Below are 19,852 nucleotides of genomic sequence, written 5' to 3'. Positions count from 1 at the left end.
GCGGGAGGATCACCCTCTTTGGGTGGAGGATCAGGTGGCCAATCAACCTCGACACCATTGTCTCAGAAAGCAGTATCGAGAGCATGTGTCCAATCTTCAGCAAAATGTTGGTGGATGTTATGCATGGCCTCAATACGCCGAATCAACCTTTTATATCGCGCATCAGCAAGACCAAACCTATAAACTATCTGTGGTGCACGAGAGGAACCTTCTGTAAGCACGAGAGAAACCGGCTAGTCACCCTTTAGATTATCAGAGATATATTCCAACCCCTTGTCAGAGGGTGCACCTAAAAATGCATAACTCAAATGATCTGGAAGCGGTTTGAATTCAAGTGTGGGAGCTTCTTCAATATACGGCTCGAGACGCTCCTGAGAAATTTTCAGCTTTGCTAACCCAAGAGAATCGAATTGCATATCCAACTTCCTCTTCCACGGAGGTGAATTCAAAACCTGCAGTTGCTCCGCTCCTTCTTCATCTTCAATAACTGATTCCCCTATTAAGTCTCTGTCTAAGGTATCTGGCTTTGGTAATTGCTCAAGCTCCGAATTCACGAAAGAGTCGACCCACTCTAATTTAAAGCACTGCTCTTTATCTGTGGGTAACGTTATTGCCTTGAACACACTAAAAGTGAGTAGGGCGAAAACACGCGCTAAAATTACACGCAGGTATACGCGTTCGCAAGTAGTATAAGATATCAATCAGATTCGTTCCCACAGAGAATAGTTTATGTTAACTTCAATTTATGCACTTATGCAACAATGATATGGCTATCATTCAATGCTAAGACAATAACAAGCTGAGATGTTTATAACTAAGATTAAACTAACATGCAATTAACTAAGAATAAAAGTGGTTGATTTAAATATATGAGACAAACATGAGATTCTAACTTCATTACTACTTCATTCAAAGTTATTGTTCTTAACCTTAGCATGCAATGGTGATGACAACTAATCAGATAACACGGAACTAGTAAACGCCAATTTTCGTTGTACGAATACCCTACTACCAGACATCCACAAAAGAGATAGAAGCTGAATATACACCAATTATGTTGAGACCCTATATGTCTATAGAATTTGACAACATAAAGGTTTAATGCGCAAATTATCTATCATGATTACATAGGGCAAGTAACATGGTTAAAATAACCTACGAATCATGCATAATAAATACATGAACCTATGCTAGCATGGCAAGTTCTAAATCTCTATATTCAATTTCGCTTCAATAGAGATTAACACGCTATCTTATATGTTAGCTACGCAGATAAGACGAATAAGCACAACCAATACTAGGATATCAATCAATCACCACACACTTAGGTATTGAAACAAATTAACTACATAAATCCATAAGTAAATCCGTTAGAACCCCACGATAATGATTAGTTCATAACTGAACTCATCATCACTGTGTGTTCAGATGAAAGCATGATAATAAACGATATAAGAGTACTAGGGTTCAAAGACAAATCGAAAACAAGCATCCAAGTATCAACTATACTAAAGAAAACAAAATTCTTCTTCTCCCTAGCCGTCTTGTGCTCTCTAGGTCTTCTTATTGCTCCCGCCTCGCTCCTTGTCATTAAAAACATCTTTTTATTGATATATATAGGATCCAGGATTACCAGGACTCTCAAAATCTTCAATTTCAACTAAAATCATGATTCTGGTGCAGAAACAGGGCCAGGCACGCTAATTTTGGGCGCTGCCGCGCTGGAATAGTGATTTATGGAGCGCAGGCGCGCAGGTTCTGGCGCGGCCGCGCTGGCCTTCTGGAATTTTTTTGACAATTCTTCTTTTGGCCGTATCTTGAGTTCTGCTCGTCCGAATTAGGCGATTCAACTGCCCATGCGAAGCTAACGAGATTTTCTACAACTTGAGAATGGCCTAAGCTTCCAATTCTGATCTCTTTTCAGCATATTTCTTTGAAAAGCTCCTTTTTTTATTTAACTTATGCCTGAAATGCAATAACACAAAAACATATCACAAATACCAACAACTTGAGTACAAAACACCAACATAAGCTTGTAATGAAGTGTTCCAAGTAGATATAAAATCCACTTATCACACCCCCAAACTTGAATCGACGCTTGTTCTCAAGCATAAACAAACTCAAATCTATAAAATAAACCTAATGCATGAATGCAACTACGTGAATGCAACTAAATTATAATGAAATCGATCCCCTTAGAATAACCATAACCATCCAACAAAAGAATGCCTCTAAGAATGCAATAACTCAAAACAGAGTTCAAATAAATCTCACAAATCAACTCACAAACCAAAATGTGCGTGTGTGGAATGCTTAACATAAATACTCTCGATACTAGATCAATAACCACAACTTATCTTTCATCAAAATAATCACAAGTTTATAACTTGAATAGATGTTAAACGCATAATGACTCACAACACCTCCTTTCTACTAGAGTTATACAAGGATTCATGCTATTATGGAATATATAATAAATATGCTTATTTGACTGTGCAATGAATGAGGTCCCAAAAGACTTATGTAATAATACCCATGTAGCGAGCGTTAGGTTAGCGGATCCCAGACTATAAAAGCCGTAGGTCACTAGGCACAAAGTCCCATGGAACTTAATAACTCGAGTATTAAAGAGCTCACTCTTGATCAGTTATGCATAAACACATATTTTTTTTCTTTTTTTCTTTTTCTTTTGCTCTTTTTTTTTCAATTTCTGAATGAGTGTGTTTCACTCCATCTCATTCAACCCTAGACTACTCATAAAATATGAGCCGGCTACTAGCCATTTGACGCCTAGCCTTATTCACAACTAGCAATGAAATCCTATTTTTCTCCAGTTTTAAAAATTCAGTGTTCTTTACGACATTACGAGAATAACAAAAATTCTAAATATAACCAAGTGATTAAATCTCAACAAATAACCAAGTATGATCATGATCTAGCTCCACAGCAATCTATAAGACTTAGTGAAAAAAATTGTTTCTGGCATGCAAATCAATTCATTAAGACTTAAACAACCCTCTATCTGTCATCACTACACTCAAATTAACATCAACCAATCAATCAGAAATAGCTCAACCTAAGGGATCATGTTAAATGCATGCACATGCAACTATATGAACTTACATAAAACACAAATAAATATGTCCTATATGAACAATCATGCAAAAATATGAATAAAATACAACTAAACATGCAACATGAATATATATGAATCTATATGAACACACACAAACTAATCCTTACATTATCACCCCCAAACATAAAATTTTCAATGTCCTCATTGAAGGTAATAATAAGGATTTCAGGCATACCTAGTTAGCGGGAGGATCACCCTCTTCGGGTGGAGGATCAGGTGGCCAATCAACCTCGACACCAGTGTCTCGGAAAACAATACCGAGAGCGTGTGTCAAATCTTCAGCAAAATATCGGTGGATGTCATGCATTTCCTTAATACGCCGAATCAACCTTCTATAATGCGCATCACCAAGAACAAACCTATCAACTATCTGTGGTGCACGAGAGGAACCTTCTGTAAGCACGGGAGGAACCGGCCGGTCATTCTTTAGATTATCATAGATATATTCCAACCCCTTGTCCAGGGGTGCACCTAAGAATGCATAACTCAATTACCTACAAATCATGCATAATAAATACATGAACCTATGCTAGCATGGCAAGTTCTAAATCTCTATATTCATTGTTGCTTCAATAGAGATTAACACGCTATCTTATATGTTAGCTACACACATAAGACGAGTAAGCAAAACCAATACTAGGATATCAATCAATCACCACATACTTAGGTATCGAAATAATTAACTATAAAAATCCATAAGTAAATCCGTTAGAACCCTACGATAACGATTAGTTCATAATCGAACTCATCGTCACCATGGGTTCCAATGAAAGCATGATAATAAACAATAAAAGAGTACTAGGGTCCAAAGACAAATCGAAAACAAGCATCCAAGTATCAACTATACTAAAGAAAAAAAATTCTTCTTCTCCGTAGCCGTCTCGTGCTCTCTAGGTTTTCTTATTGCTCTCCCCTGGCTCCTTATTGTAAAAAATGTCTTTTTATTGATATATATAGGCTTCTGGATGACCTGGGCCTTCAAACCTCAAAATTCAAATAGAAACAGGATTCTGGCTAAACGGATCAGCTTGGCCGCCCCACATACCAGCGCGGGCGCGCTCTGTTTCTGTGGTTTCAGCGCGGCCGCCCCGCTTCACAGCGCGGACGCGCTCGCCTCCTGGATATCTGGCGCGGCCGCCCCGCATACCAGCGCGGGCGCGCCGTGCTTATGGATTTTGGCTCCTTTTCTTGCTTTGACTACAGATTGAGTTCTGTTCGTCCGATTTTGACGATCCAATAGTCCACGCGAAGCTATTGAGATGATCCTCAACATGAAAATGGCCTTGACTTCAGCTTCTTGGCTTTTTTCAACATATTTTCAATAAAAGCTCCATTCTTCCTCCAACTAGTGTCTGTAATGCACAAACACAAAAACACATCAAAAGTACCAACAACTTGGGTACAAAACACCAACTTAAGCCTGTAATGAAGCGTTCCAAGTAGCTATAAACTCCACTTATCTCACCCCCAAACTTGAATCGATGCTTGTCCTCAAGCATAAACAGACTCAAAACTATAAAGCAAACCTAATACATGAATGTAACTACGTGAATGCAACTAAATAATAATGCAATTGATCCCCTCAGAATAACTATAACCAAATGAATAAGCCAACGCCTCTAAGAATGCAATAACTCAAAATAGAGTTCGAATAAATCTCACAAATCAACTCACAAACCAGAATGTGCGTGTGTGGAATACTTAACAGAAATACTCTCGAAACTAGATTGTTAGGTCCCAATGTGTTTATAGAAGGGGGGTTGAATACAAACAGTACCGCATAATCAAATTAAATGTGGAATAAAAATGTGAAACAAAATTCAAGTTAAATAAGAATATTATTAAACTTGAAAGGTGTTACAACAACTGTATCGATTACAAGGAATTAATCTCAAATTAATTATCACAAATCTAGAATAAATTTGACATAAACTTTTTCTATTTTTGTAATAAAAAGATTCAAATGCTAAACGCAATTTGAGATTAAGTTCTAGGGATTTTGATCCGCTAGATAGTTACACAAGAACAAGATAATGAATTCTAGTGGTTTGGATTTAACTTTAAAACTAGAAATTGTGATCTTGAAGTTTGCAGATGAAAGATGAAATATTGCTTCTGCTTCTTTTCTTTTTGTTCTTGAATAACTGTGTTCTGTATATTAGTCTTGAATGTCTGCTGCTGCTTCTGTCTTTATAATTCAATCAACAAAATCACTTGAACTGGAATGACAATCGGTTGAACTAGCAAGACAATCTGCTGAACCAGTAGAACTTTTGGTATGACAATCAGTTGTACTAGTATGACTTTCGGTATGACTATCTGTTGTACTAGCATGATAATCTGATTGAACTAGCAAGACTATCTCCTTCCAGTAGAACTTTCGGTGAGACAATTGAAATGACCTGGCATGACAATCGATATGACAATCCAGATTGTCATGCTAGTTCAATTTCAATTGTCTTGCTGATTTAAAACAGATTTTAATCCAATTAAAATTCTGAAAATCCTTAATATTAATTCAGAATTAATTAATCAATTAATTCAATTAATCAATAAATTAATCTTTGTAGATATAATTTATTTTCTTAATTAAATTATATGACTTAATTAATTAATAGAAAAATAATACTAATCTTGAGCAGCAACCATTCTTCTGAAAATCTTCTGAAAATCACTGAGAATTATGAATCAATTCCACCACTTCAATGTTGACACTCGATGTACTATCTGGTTCATGAGTGACTAACTTCTGTGACGTTTCTTCATGTCTTGACTTTGATACTTGATTTTCTTCAGATTAAATCCCTGTAATTATCTGATACCCTGACGAGAACTTTGTCACTTGATTAAATCCACAATCTTGATTTATATCACTGAGGCTTGATCAATTTCTTGAACTTCTTCCAGTAAATTAATTCCTCAAGTCTATAGATGAACGTTGTTTCTGAATCCTTTGACATATATTACTTTGTGAGATCTCTTTGACGGTAGATCCACTATTTACTTATTACATTCTTATTTGAGTTGAGTTAAATCCTCGAATATACAAATAGGCTATGACATATGCCTTACAATCTCCCCCTATTTGTTTGTTAGAAAATAACAACAAATACCTAGAGGATAACTCAACTAACAAATAAGAAAAAGATGTAAACAGAAATGCAAAGTAAATAGCAGAAAAGTTCTGGATTACATTTAACATTTTCCAGATTCCAAATAGATGTTCCTCTAGACTGAACATATCTTCAAGTAGTTTCATCTTCATTTGTACAACCACATTTCCTGTTGAGAAGCACATATCTCTCTTGTTTCTCCCCCTATGAGAATTAACTGATTAAAGAAGATTACCTTCGTTTACCACATCTCCCGTACAATAGGATCCGCAGATAAAAACTAATGGTACTCCTCTTTTGGAAAACAGCTTCTTCCCTTACTAGAAAATCACCTTGTGTTTACCACCTCTCCCGTACAATAGGATCCGTAGTTACAAACAACAATGGTGTGGTTTAGTGTACATATGTAGGATCTTTTTCTTCCTCCCTGCTATTTCTCCCCCTTAGTTGAGGAATCCTCCAAACTATTACATAAGCTTTTATCTCCCCCTTAGAGAAGGAATGTATGCCGTTGTCTGGAGGAGTTCTCATATTTTACTTGGTTGGAAAAGAAATAACAAGTAGTTTCTCTTTCTTCCTCACTGTGAGTGTGTGATTCTGTTTAGTGTACCTCACATGTGTTTCACTCTTCTCTCCACTTGTGTTTACACTCATTCTCACAACCTTAGCCATCCTTAAGGAGGTCACAGGTGGTGCAATGGGAGTTCGCAAATCCCCATCCTTGTTAAACTCGTCAGATGAATTTGAGTCATAATCTACAAGTTGCTAGTTTTCCTTTTAGGGTTCTAGATTTGAATTATGGGAAGGTAAACAATGATCCAACGAATTTAGCATAAAGATCAAAGTTCCCTTCTAATGTATGTGAAGACATTTCCTTGTGACTCATCAGGTAATATCTGAATCATTGTCAACAAGTTGCCAATCTGCGCCTATGTTAGATCCACTATCCGCAGATGCATCAAGGGGATTTAAGCCTGGGGAGGTAGAAACTGACCACTGACATATGGCTTTTGGATCAGTATCCTCTCCTAACACCTGTAAAGGCAATTGGTCCATTAACGAACCTTGAACAATCGAATCTGACCTTAAAATTGTAGAAACTCTTGTTTCCGTCAACTCATCCTTTGTGTGTGTAACCTTTCCTTGTGCATCAAGAATTGTTTATGTTTGAGGTGGTGACACTACATCGGATACCCTGGCTGACAGGAAAATTTCAATAGACGCACCCTGTTGAGAGAATGAATCTAGTAACTGGTTTTTAGCCTTTTCAGCCATTATATCTTTTTGAGAAGATGTATGGGAGCTAGCAGTTGTCTCGGTTTAAATACTACTCATCTATTTAGGAGACAGAGCTGCTGGGTTGACTTCAGAACCTTCCTTATGTGGTGCACTAAGGCACTATCTCCCTCACGCTCATTCATACTTCATTTTGGTGGTAAGAGAGTGTTGGTTGGTTCTGTTTCTGTGTTTGTCTTTACAATCCGGGATAGAAGTTGTGGGTTTTCAACCTCATGACTGTCAATGAAAGAAAGCCATTGGAGACTGAACCTGTATCATATAACATATGGCAATAGAGAGATAAAATGTACTTAAGATATATAATGAATGAAAATTATACATTTAATCTTTTGAGAGAAATGATGTACAATAGTGATTTCAAAAGATTTTAATGAAATAAGAAATCCCTAATGTAGAAAGAAGTTTGATTTTCTTCTAAAACTCACTGCACATATAAAACAATATGTTTGTGCCTAGTGATAAGAGAGTTATTAATATGACGACTCTACTAGTTCATATTAAATTGTAACTTCAGTTAGAGTGTCATACCATGTTCTTGACGATTGCTTGAGTAGTACACTAGTTCATACCAACCTGAAGTAAGATTGTGAAGAAGAGATTGCATAGTCCAATAGATCTGCAGCTGCAAAGTCCATGAACTGTGGTGCACTGACTTCCTCTTTTGACTCACCAACCAGGAGTACACTTGTACACATCTTACTAGAGTCCAATTCCAAGTGTAATGTGCATCAGGTGTGTGATATGTCGTAATATTCTCAAGTCTCGTCACTGGTGCTATATGTTAGATACTGCTTCCTGATAATAACCTAGCACAATATACAAATTTTCAATGATAATATTACCAGCTTACAAACAGCCATATCCCTCAGATAAACCTTTGTTGTTATCTCCAAAGGTAACCAGTGGGCCAGCTTTCTCAACCACATTTGATAGCAGGGCTCTATCTCCAGTCATATGTCTTGATGATCCACTGTCAAGAATCCACACTACCGGTTCCACCTGTTTAATGCCCTGCACTACAAATGGATTAGACCTTCTTCGGAACCCAAACTTGGTTGGGCCCAACATACTTGTAGAATTGTCCTTTGTCAGGCAAAACAAAATTTTTAATTTTAATGGTCTCAACTTTCTCAATGACTGAACATTTGACCTTGTAAACAGCCTTAACAAATTTCTGTTTAGGCTTAGGCACAAATGTCTCCTTTCTAGCCTTAGAAGGACTAACAGTCTTAGACCTATCATGCTTCTTATTATTCACATCCTGACGAGGAGTAGTCTTATCACTAGAAACATGCTTACCATTAAAATAAGCATACATCAAATTAAAAGCACAAGACATACAATTAGCAACACCACATGCTTTATGAGAGTGATTAACAGCAGGCAATTTATGCATGGTAGACATGACATTTTTGTTATCCAACTCATGTGTGTCTGAGTTAGTCTCAGTTGCTTTCACAACTTTGACTGGAACTTTTGACACACTTGGCTTGGAAACAACCTTCTCATTAGCATAATCTTCAGCACGTATTTCTTCTTGAATACAGAAGAGGTCGCATCAAATGGTTCAGCAATTGATGCTTTATAAAGGGGTTTATCAACACCCTTAAGCACATGTGATACTTCCCTACCTTTAGCACAAACATGAGGAGGGGAGTTTATGCCTAATTCTCCAATAGCAGCATTGTAATCATAACCTATTCCAGATGTTTGATTAACAACTTGCTTACTGTAGAACTCTTTAGCCTTCGAACAAGAATTAAAGTAGGCTCTAACCTTAGTCTCAAGACCGGTGATCTTGTCTTTGAGAATAGTTTCGAGTTGTCTATAACAGTTAACTCTATTCTCTAGAAAAGATACTTGTTCTTTTAACTTGTCTTGATTAATGTGCACAAGTCTTAATTCATTGACCTCTTTCTCAAGGTCTTTGATCTATTGACATAACAGTTCATTATCACGACGAGCACAATCTAAGGAACCTCCTAGATGATAAAATAATTCAGCATCAGTATATTTTACCTCTTTTCTTGATGATGAAGCTTTTCTATCAATAGCCATAAGAGCAAGATTCCCTTCTTCTTCATCTTCACTATCAGTATCATCTTAGCTTCTTCCCTTTGTCAGGTAAGCCCTTTCAGAGTTACTCTTCTGATTTGAATCATAAGAGTTCTTCCTTACTTGCTTTGGCTTCCTGCATTCTGTGGCAAAGTGTCCCAACTCATTGCAGTTATAGCATATAATGGTGCTCCGATCAACCATCCCTGTTTTGTATCCACCACTGCTGGTGTTAGAGGATGAAGATCCACCTGTCTGGAATCTGTTGTAGTTGGACTTGTACTTGAACTTGGGATTTCTCTTGAATCTGACATTGGAGAATCTCTTGACAATTTGGGCCATTGACTCATCTTCCAATTGCTCCAGCTCTTCCAAGGAGTAAAAATCATCACTGGATTGATTTGTAGTAGGAGGATCATATTATGCTAATAACACATTTTCCTCAGCCTTGGAAAACTGTACCATTCTCTCTAACTGTTGAGATTGTTGTTGTTGTTGACCTTCAGCTACAAGAGCAGTAGATGTGCTGACCATTCTATCTTTCCCGTAGACTTCCTTCTGCTGAATCTGCTCCAACTCATAGGTTTTTAACACACCATAGAGTCTATCCAAAGAAATCTCACTCAGATCTCTAGCTTCTCTTATGGCAGTGATTCTATGTTCAAGATGAGTTGGCAGTGTTAAAAGGAACTTTTTGTTGACCTCCCTGATTGAATAATATTTTCCATTTATGTTCAGGTTGTTGATCAACGCATTGTACCTCTCAAACACTTCAGTAATTCCTTCTCCTGGATTTGATTTAAAATGTTCATACTCAGAGGTTAGGATCTCTAGCTTGTTCTCCCTAACTTCCTCTGTGCCTTCATTAATCACCTCAATAGTTTCCCACATATGTTTAGAATTTTTACAGTTCATCACATGTCTGTTCATCAAGGGATCAAGGGAATCAGTTAAAATTAATTGAAGGCTGGCATCCAAGGAGGCTTCTTCCTTTTCAGCATGAGTAAAATCTTCAGGCTCTTTTGCATAGGTTCTAGTTTTGGTAATCACAACATCATCTACTATCACCTCTGGTTCAATAACCATCGGAGTTTTTGGACCCTTCTTTAACAAGTTCAGATATTTGGGATTTGCAACTTGTAAAAATAATAGCATCTTCTTCTTCCACATGATATAATTTTCTTTATCAAATAATGGAATTTTAACGGTTCCAACTTTTTGTGAAGTCATTATGAATTTTTGAATAAATAAAAATTCAAGGAGTTGAAAAATCACAAAAGTCTAGGATATTGATTTGTTCGTTAATCAGAAGGCTCTGATACCAATTGTTAGGTCCCAATGTGTTTGTAGAAGGGGGGTTGAATAAAAACAGTACCGAATAATCGAATTAAATGTGGAATAAAAATGTGAAACAAAATTCAAGTTAAATAAGAATATTATTAAACTTGAAAGGTGTTACAACAACTGTATCGATTACAAGAAATTAATCTCAAATTAATTATCACAAATCTAGAATAAATTCGACATGAACTTTTTCTATTTTTGTAATAAAAAGATTCAAATGCTAAACGCAATTTGAGATTAAGTTCTAGGGATTTTGATCCGCTAGATAGTTACACAAGAACAAGATAATGATTTCTAGTGGTTTGGATTTAACTTTAAAACTAGAAATTGTGATCTTGAAGTTTGCAGATGAAAGATGAAATATTGCTTCTGCTTCTTTTATTTTTGTTCTTGAATAAGTGTGTTCTGTATATTAGTCTTGAATGTCTGCTACTGCTTCTGTCTTTATAATTCAATCAACAGAATCACTTGAACTGGAATGACAATCGGCTGAACTAGCAAGACAATCTGTTGGACCAGTAGAACTTTAGGTATGACAATCAGTTGTACTAGTATGACTTTCGGTATGACTATTTGTTGTACTAGCATGACAATCTGATTGAACTAGCAAGACTATCTCCTTCCAGTAGAACTTTCGGTGAGACAATTGAAATGACCTGGCATGACAATCGGTATGACAATCCAGACTGTCATGCTAGTTCAGTTTCAATTGTCTTGCTGATTTAAAACAGATTTTAATCCAATTAAAATTCTGAAAATCCTTAATATTAATTCAGAATTAATTAATCAATTAATTCAATTAATCAATAAATTAATCTTTGCAGATATAATTTATTTTCTTAATTAAATTATATGACTTAATTAATTAATAGAGAAATAATACTAATCTTGAGCAACAACCATTCTTCTGAAAATCACTGAGAATTATGAATCAATTCCACCACTTCAATATTGACACTCGATGTACTGTCTGGTTCATGAGTGACTAACTTCCGTGACGTTTCTTCATGTCTTGACTTTGATACTTGATTTTCTTCAGATTAAATCCCTGTAATTATCTGATACCCTGACGAGATTACTGTCACTTGATTAAATCCACAATCTTGATTTATATCACTGAGGCTTGATCAATTTCTTGAACTTCTTCCAGTGAATTAATTCCTCAAGTCTGTAGATGAACGTTGTTTCCGAATCCTTTGACAGATGTTACTTTGTGAGATCTCTTTGACGGTAGATCCACTATTTACTTATTACATTCTTATTTGAGTTGAGTTAAATCCTCGAATATACAAATAGGCTATGACATATGCCTTACATAGATCAATAACTATAACTTGTTAGGGCGAAAACACGCTCTAAAATTACACGCAAGTATACACGTTTGCAGATAATATAAGATATAAATCAGATTCGTTCCCACAGAGACTGGTTTAGATTAACTTCAATTTATACACTTATGCAACAATGATATGGCTATCGTTCAATGCTAAAACAATAACAAGTTGAGATGTTTATAACTAAGATTAAATTAAGATGCAATTAACTAACAATAAAAATGATTTAATTAACTATATGAGACAAACATGAGATTCTAACTTTATTAAATACTTCATTCAAAGTCATTGTTCTTAACTTTAGCATGTGATAGTGATGACACCTAATCAGGTAACACGAAACTAGTAAACGCCAACTTTCGTTGTACTAATACCCTACTACCAGACATCCACAAAGAGATAGAAGCTGAATAGACACCAATTATTTTGAAACCCTATATGTCTATAGAATTTGACAACATAAAGGTTTAATGCGCAAGTTATCTATCGTGATTACATAGGGCAAAATTTATACATCGAATTTCGTTATATTGCTAGGCCCGTGCGAGGCACATACTAGTTTTGTATGGTGGGTGAACTGTTAATGCATTCTCTTGGGCAGTGACGGATGTAGATGGGGCTCGGGGGCTTCAGCCCACCCCTGAGTCCGTAATATCCCCATTTCCTATATAAATTTTGGGCATATTTTGTATAAACCCACCCTTTTAAATATTAGCCAAGTCCATTAGTATATTTGAACCCAGCCAAACCACTAATTCTTAATTTGAACACGCACGGACTTGTTACTGTAAAGTGAAAAGATTACAAAAAAATTTACAACGCTGCTCTGCTGCTGGTCTGTTGTGCGCCTGATCTTCCTCTTCCGTGGCATGGACTTCGGTAAATTTTTTATACTAATGAAACCCCTCCTTTGTAAAATCCTTGATCCGCCGCCACTGCTCTTGGGTACTACTATATGTCTATCAGATGCTTGTTGCATGGATACATGCTTTTGGAATTTCTTATCTATACAGCACCCCTGCGGCAGGGAATTTGCTGAATGGCCTATTTTACAGCCCTCTGACCAATATTATTTTCTTTTCTTTCCTTTTTCGTTGCAGAGCCGCCAAATGGCCGGATCTTTCACTTTCACTTTCACTTCCCCCTCAACCAAAATCAATTGTATAATCAAACTTATCGAAAGACAATCAATCCTATGATCACCGCCAACAAAATTCTAAAAGATAAGAAAACAAACAATGAACAAAACTCATTTACTTGTCGTGTCTTGTTGTATTCTACTATCGTCCATAATGTGTTATCAATTCTAGTTCTCTCACGTTTCAAAGGACAGTTTTAAATTAATCATACTAGCATCCCCCCTGCATCACTAACCCTCCACACACTCGTGCTTATGTTCCTAGACCTGGGAAGAATAAGCTATAGCTTTGACACCAAACTTGTAACGGCCTATTTAGCATGAAAAACTTGTAACTGCCTAAATGAACAACAAGATACTTCTACAAAAGAACTATAACTTTCATATGTATTAACTCAGTACATAAGTCATAGTTTAATGGGTCTCCAGATCTATTGTACATAGCAGCAACTATTAAAAAAATTACAAGGCTATAACTACCATAAACTTAGTAACATTGATACCACAATTACACAAATTAACAAATTAAATCCTATGGCATTTTTTCATAAGATTCCCGACTTCGAATGTTCACATGCCTTCCAGAGAAAAAAAACCTAGCTATTCCACCCAACCTTTCCTGAAACTTCCCCAACTATATTGGTTGGATGCTGAGATTCTTTTTCTGAAAACATTTAACCACAGAATATGAGCATTGGTATGCTTAGAAGTGCAGTGAAAAAAATAGAAGGAACATGGCGGTTTTATAGGCTGGTAAAGAAAAGAGTGTATGGTCAACATTAAACTTCATCTAATAGAGTGATCAACTCTAGTGGCCATGATTCTCGTAACTTGCATGTACATAATCCATTACTAGTGGCTTATTACCATCATTTAGCCATACATTTAGATCCCTTAAGCCATTAATCGGGATTGGGGTTTTATGCTCTTTTAGTAATTATCAACTGAAACGATATATGGCTGCCTTTGTATAATAATTAACTTAACAAAAAACATAGTACGAGTGCTATATGTATATAATTAACTCAACAAAAAAATAACATAGTAAGAAGAGATGATTGTTGTTGCTCAACCATAAGCTCACTTTTACTTTCAAATCAAGCTCAATGTCATCAACAATTAGAATTGCCATAATCTCAAAGTTAAGAGGAAATTTCATTCATGTTATTTAGAAGGAAATACACAAGAATTACAAAATATCAACATTAAGGATACTAAAAAATAGTGAAGAAAGGTTCTATCAAAGCACTGAACAACAAATTGAGGGATCCTGAAATAGAGGACTGGACAAAGTGAAAGACTTGCCTGCTTAACTAATCTTAGCTTCTTCCTTACACAATTTTCCTTCAAATTGCTTTTCTTATCTTCTTAATGATCAAAGTATTGAATATGATTATTAAAAATATTAAATGATCTAGAATGCTTATTTCATGCTAGAGTTTCAGGCTAACTTGCAACTGAGACATGATTAGATATTGCATTATTATACCTTTAGGGGAACTCAAAGCGGAAATCTTACTTCTCAGTCTTCTACTTCTAAGTCTTCAATTTCTAATATGTCATCAGGGTGTACTACTGCACTTGTGACAATGAGAGCCTTCTGAAGCTTATGATGTTCAAAAACTTCAACTGTAATCAAGAAGTCTGAACTGACAGGCCGATGATCAGAGATCCACATTTCCGCTCGCTTGTATGAAAGCTGTTTTATGCCTTTCCCTAACCACAATATGCGATCACACCTATATAGTAATAACATGTTCAAATTTTTATTTACATTAAGAAATTTAGGTCAGTTTAACACACGTATATTGATTATGTCTCTGTAACAAGACACTACAAACAACTAAACCCCTTTGATTAAGTTTTAATTTACATTAACTGAATCTTAAAGTAACCCAGCGAAACCAGAAGAGATGATTATGGAAATCTTGATTCAACTTCATTGATAATTTTAGAACAGATAAAAATGGTCCAACATTTTTCAGCCAACAAAATAATATTCTCTGCAGCTTATCAGTAGCGAATTTTCATGATGTTTGAGATTAAACGAAAGTATGACATACCATGCTGGAGATCTTTTCTTTTCCCCTTCTTTTCGATTTTCACCAACATATACATCAGAGTTGATACCATATTTGTAAGTAGGCGGAAAGTTTATATGTCCTTCCTTCCATCCATCAAATACTCCATTGCGTAGTTCATTATTTAGCTGAAATATGTCATGTCATCATTCATATTCCCATAGACTCATACCAAGATAAATTTAGCATAAACAAGGAAACCAGTGTGGTTTATCATCCCAAAAAGAACACGAGCGGAATGTCCAAAACTTATATGTTAGCTAACACATCATTTTCAAGCTAAAATCATAGATACAACACCACCATATTATCTACCAGGAATTCAACTTATTTATAGATTTGGACCTGATATTTTCAATTTCCAAGCATTTTACTTGTGCGCACAGAAGCTTTTATATAAAATATGGAAACAACTCTGGCCAAATGTTATAACCACGATCCATATAAAACAGTTCCTAACTACCAAAAGCAGTATTTTACTTTCTAATTTTACACTCGGACCAGGAAAAATTTATATAAATAAACTTACTATATGAATTTTTTGTACAAAGTTGTACCTGGTCGCTATTGAGGAGTTCATTCCACTGCTTCGCGGAAACAAGTTTCCTTATCCGCGAGTCTGACATATTTATACGATAATTTAAGTCACCAAACCAGAAAACCTGACTGTTTACAAAGCACGTGGTCAGAAAAGTTTTAGCAAAAAATCTTTAACATAACTTATCACTTATCATGGCAACGACCCATCAATATTCAAGTTACAATACTAACAGGACGACCACTAAATAAATACAGCTTTTAGTTCCTCTTAAAATTTTAGAGGATCAAAATAACATGTCATATCTCTTTCTCTGTGTCAACCAAATTTACAGACTCTACATGAGTTACCTACAGCATATTACTTAACTACAAACTCAGGATACTGGGAAACAAGAGGACTTCAGGTTGCTCTTACTGCAAGCCTCAATGTGTACATGTACAGATCTAAAAAAATCTATTTTTCTCGATATACTTAGTTGTAGCAAAAATTATAAATATTACATTATGTAAAACTAATCTTTCTCATTAGATCATATGCCTTCACTTCAGATCACTATTAACTGTTAAAAAAATTGTGATGCAGCAAAAATACTGGCAAGTTTTTTGACAGATTTCAGGAAACAGAATGCCTACTCATGTGATGGAATTGTCAGTGGTTGGTGAATGTCAAAAGCAGATGAGAATTGAGTGCGTCTTATTATCTCATACACATCTGCATTACGCCTTTGTTCATACCCTTCCTTGTGACCAGAGGCTAAATGTGAACACACAAAGCACAGCCGTGTCTGGAAAACCGACATACTAACAGACACAGATCCCTGCCCAAGAAACAATCAGAAAGTGAATATTCAGTTTGTCAACCAGTATTTGCCTATAAGGCAAGAAGGACTTGAACAAATGTAATGATAAGATGTTGAGATATCTAACAACTGGGTATCACCAGAAGTAGCCAGTCACAATACTTCTAAATGGCCACATTTTAATCTGATATGTGATGCAAGAAAAAGAACTAAACTACAAACTCTCTACAAAATGTATGAGAAATGAAGCTTTTGTAGTTTCATAGATATATAATTAAAAAGCTATCGTTCAAAACAGTTAACATGCATGGTTTATCGATGTGTAAATTGTAATCGAACACTACACTCTCAACCTATTCTTTTCTGTGCATAAATTGTAAGTGAACACTACACTCTCAACCTATTCTTTTCTGTGCATTCTAGTTCCATGAGTGGATTTACCGTGTTTTCATCAAACAAGTACATTGATGTCATAAAGATATAGGTGTATAAAACTCATAGTGAAAGGAGCTTTACCTTGTTTCCCATGTAGCCCATAAGCCCAACCCCTACTGGCAAGACACTTAGGTTATTTATATGCCTTCTCAGTCTTCTGCGGACCCAAACAGAGATGTAGATTCCTACCATTTGCTTACTCACAATCCGAATATACTTAAGGCGTGATTTTACTCCATCTTCTAAAAGTGCATTTTCATGTTCCAGCTCAGGCATGTCAACAGAATGCTCTTCTACGTTTGGGCACAGATCTAAAACATCGGCAACAGATCCATGCACTTTGGATTGATCTTCCAGATTCGTCCACGTCACTCCAATTTTACCAGACCTACCATGACCGGCTGCATTATACCGAGAACTGAAATTTTGAGCATTCTTCACCCATTCAGAACGAACTCTAGCTGAACTGCTAATGCTCAATACTTGTCTCAGTTTGGCACTAGATGGGAGAACCTTGGATGTTACATCTAGTGGACGCTCAGGCCAGTTCACTCTACTATATTGATCAATGCTATAACTTCTTTGTAAAATTTTCTTTCCTGACAAGAGAAGCTGGGACGTTGCATCCAGTGGATGCTCAGGCCAATTTAGCCTACTATACTGATCAATACTATGACTTCTTTGAAAGCGAAAATTCTTTCCAGCACCAGTGATTTCGTCCACCTTTTGGCTAGTAGAATCATTTGCATTACCGATGTTTGATGACTCCTCAGGTATCAACTCTAGTGCGGAAATTCCTTCAACTTCCGCAAAAAGATCATCAACAGCAGCAGAAGCCCTGATAACCGGAGAGAGCGGGAATACCGGAGACAGTGGGAATACTGGAGACAGTGGGGCACTGTAGCTTTTCAGTTTGGGGTCTGGTTCAAAGGTTTTATTTAATGTTCTACGAATGACAGACTCCCACTGTAGTATTGGCCTTCTAGTCTCTACCCCTAGAACATTTCCGGCACTCAAAGGAACCACCTCTTGGAAACTATAAATCATTAAATATATATTTATGAAATTGCCATCACTAGTCTTCTTTAGCCTTTTATGACTGAAAAGGATTAAAAATGTATATGTATTCGATGTACATACCCAAGAATATAGATATCTGATGGTTCTTCCATGCTGATCCACTCATCAATCTCTAGATCTTCGTGTGGAGGTCTTCCGGCAACATTCCAAGTACCTATTGTCACCCTAAGAAGATGCAATCAAACTCAAAACAGTTATACTTATACCAAAACATTAAAAACAAAACAAGTAAATCTTTCCTGCACTGACATAAATAGTGGATTATAAAGTTATGATGAAAGGACTAACCTCACATCTTTCGTATTAATATACTGTGCTCGCAGAGTTTCTGATTTCCCTCTTCTATGTTTGATGTAAGGGCGTCTTGATTGTGTCCCTAAAAATATGATATGGTCAAATTTAACTTTAAAGTATTTATCATCTCAAATTTTCTGGTGCTAACATAAATCATACGAATCTATATCAATAGCACAGAAACTAAAAGAAAATTAATGAATTACCGAGACAAAACCTGAAGTTTCACACGGGGATTGAGAAAGGTTTCCCTGCTGCCTTGTACTGGGAAGATCCTCCTCAGCATCATGCCGCTGCATATCCTCAACATAGCGTGCTGGAAGACCATAAATATGTAAGAATATGTTAGAATACTAGTATAAGATGGATCCTCGAAAGGGCCTTCCTCAAACAACTCAAGATTTTACTCAAAAACTGCATTACAGAACACCAAAAGATAAAAGGTACCATCGTTGTCTCTGTCCTCTTTGTCCTCCCTCTCAGTCTCCTTTCTCTCAGCATCAGTGTCGACTCGATCTTCGTCGCACTCATATTTCTTAGATTTAATGTTAAACCATTTCTTCATCATAGATGAAGGCCAGGAGGCCTACATGTTAAGGTAGTCATTCAAATATATTATTCAAGTCTGAAATCCACATCAAAATCAAAATCTCAAAAACAAACTATACCAAAAAGCACCTTCAAAATACCTCAGAACGCTTTCCTCTTTGCGCTTTCATCCTTCCAGAGTAAAAAACAATACAACAATAATGCAAAGCTTATAAACAATAATATCACAAGACACTAACTCAACTACTTTACAGACAACATATACGTAGCAATGTTCTTAAAAAGTATGTATATTTAAATAACTAAATTTTATAAAAGAAATTGTTAAAGTTACCTAATTCGGTTTAAAAAGGTATGCAAAAAAGTGTGATACATCGATGATCGATTACATTTGCCGATACCATCAATAAAACATGTCATAACACCGCACCATCAATAACACGTTATTTTTTAAATATTTTTTTATCTTCAATTTTATATCTCTGATATTACTTGAAAAAAAATATTAACTTAAAATATTTCAAGTTACGAAAACAGGTTGTGTATTCCTAATGAACTAGATAAGGTGTTGGTACATTTTTATCCGGCCCTAATGCTAGTCGTGAGCGGGACTTTTGGTTTGTGATGAAGGGCAACATGAAAAAGAAGGGAGGT

General features: G+C 36.0%; 1 protein-coding gene across 4 annotated transcripts; it reads right to left on the bottom strand.

The window, feature by feature from the left end:
- Positions 1–13,778: 13,778 nt before the first annotated feature.
- Positions 13,779–19,496, bottom strand: LOC141697228 (type I inositol polyphosphate 5-phosphatase 2-like). 4 transcript variants are annotated; one of them, XM_074501504.1, is made up of 11 exons: positions 19,339–19,496; positions 19,097–19,235; positions 18,867–18,965; positions 18,644–18,731; positions 18,416–18,520; positions 17,357–18,311; positions 16,674–16,858; positions 16,058–16,166; positions 15,483–15,628; positions 14,939–15,158; positions 13,779–14,083 (listed from the first exon to the last, which is right to left on the bottom strand). In XM_074501504.1, the coding sequence occupies exons 1-10, from the start codon at positions 19,366–19,368 to the stop codon at positions 14,942–14,944; spliced, it is 2,073 nt and encodes a 690-aa protein (XP_074357605.1). In that variant the 5' UTR covers positions 19,369–19,496; the 3' UTR covers positions 13,779–14,083; positions 14,939–14,941. The 4 variants fall into 4 exon arrangements, with proteins under 4 accessions (XP_074357605.1, XP_074357604.1, XP_074357607.1 ...); XM_074501503.1 differs by lacking the exon at positions 13,779–14,083 and having other exon boundaries at positions 14,909–15,158; XM_074501506.1 differs by lacking the exon at positions 13,779–14,083 and having other exon boundaries at positions 14,909–15,158; positions 16,776–16,858.
- Between the last annotated feature and the right edge of the window lie 356 nt (positions 19,497–19,852).

The sequence above is a fragment of the Apium graveolens genome, chromosome 11, assembly GCF_009905375.1.
Source record: "Apium graveolens cultivar Ventura chromosome 11, ASM990537v1, whole genome shotgun sequence".
Classification (NCBI taxonomy): Eukaryota; Viridiplantae; Streptophyta; class Magnoliopsida; order Apiales; family Apiaceae; genus Apium; species Apium graveolens.
This window is presented reverse-complemented; position numbering and strand designations above follow the sequence as displayed.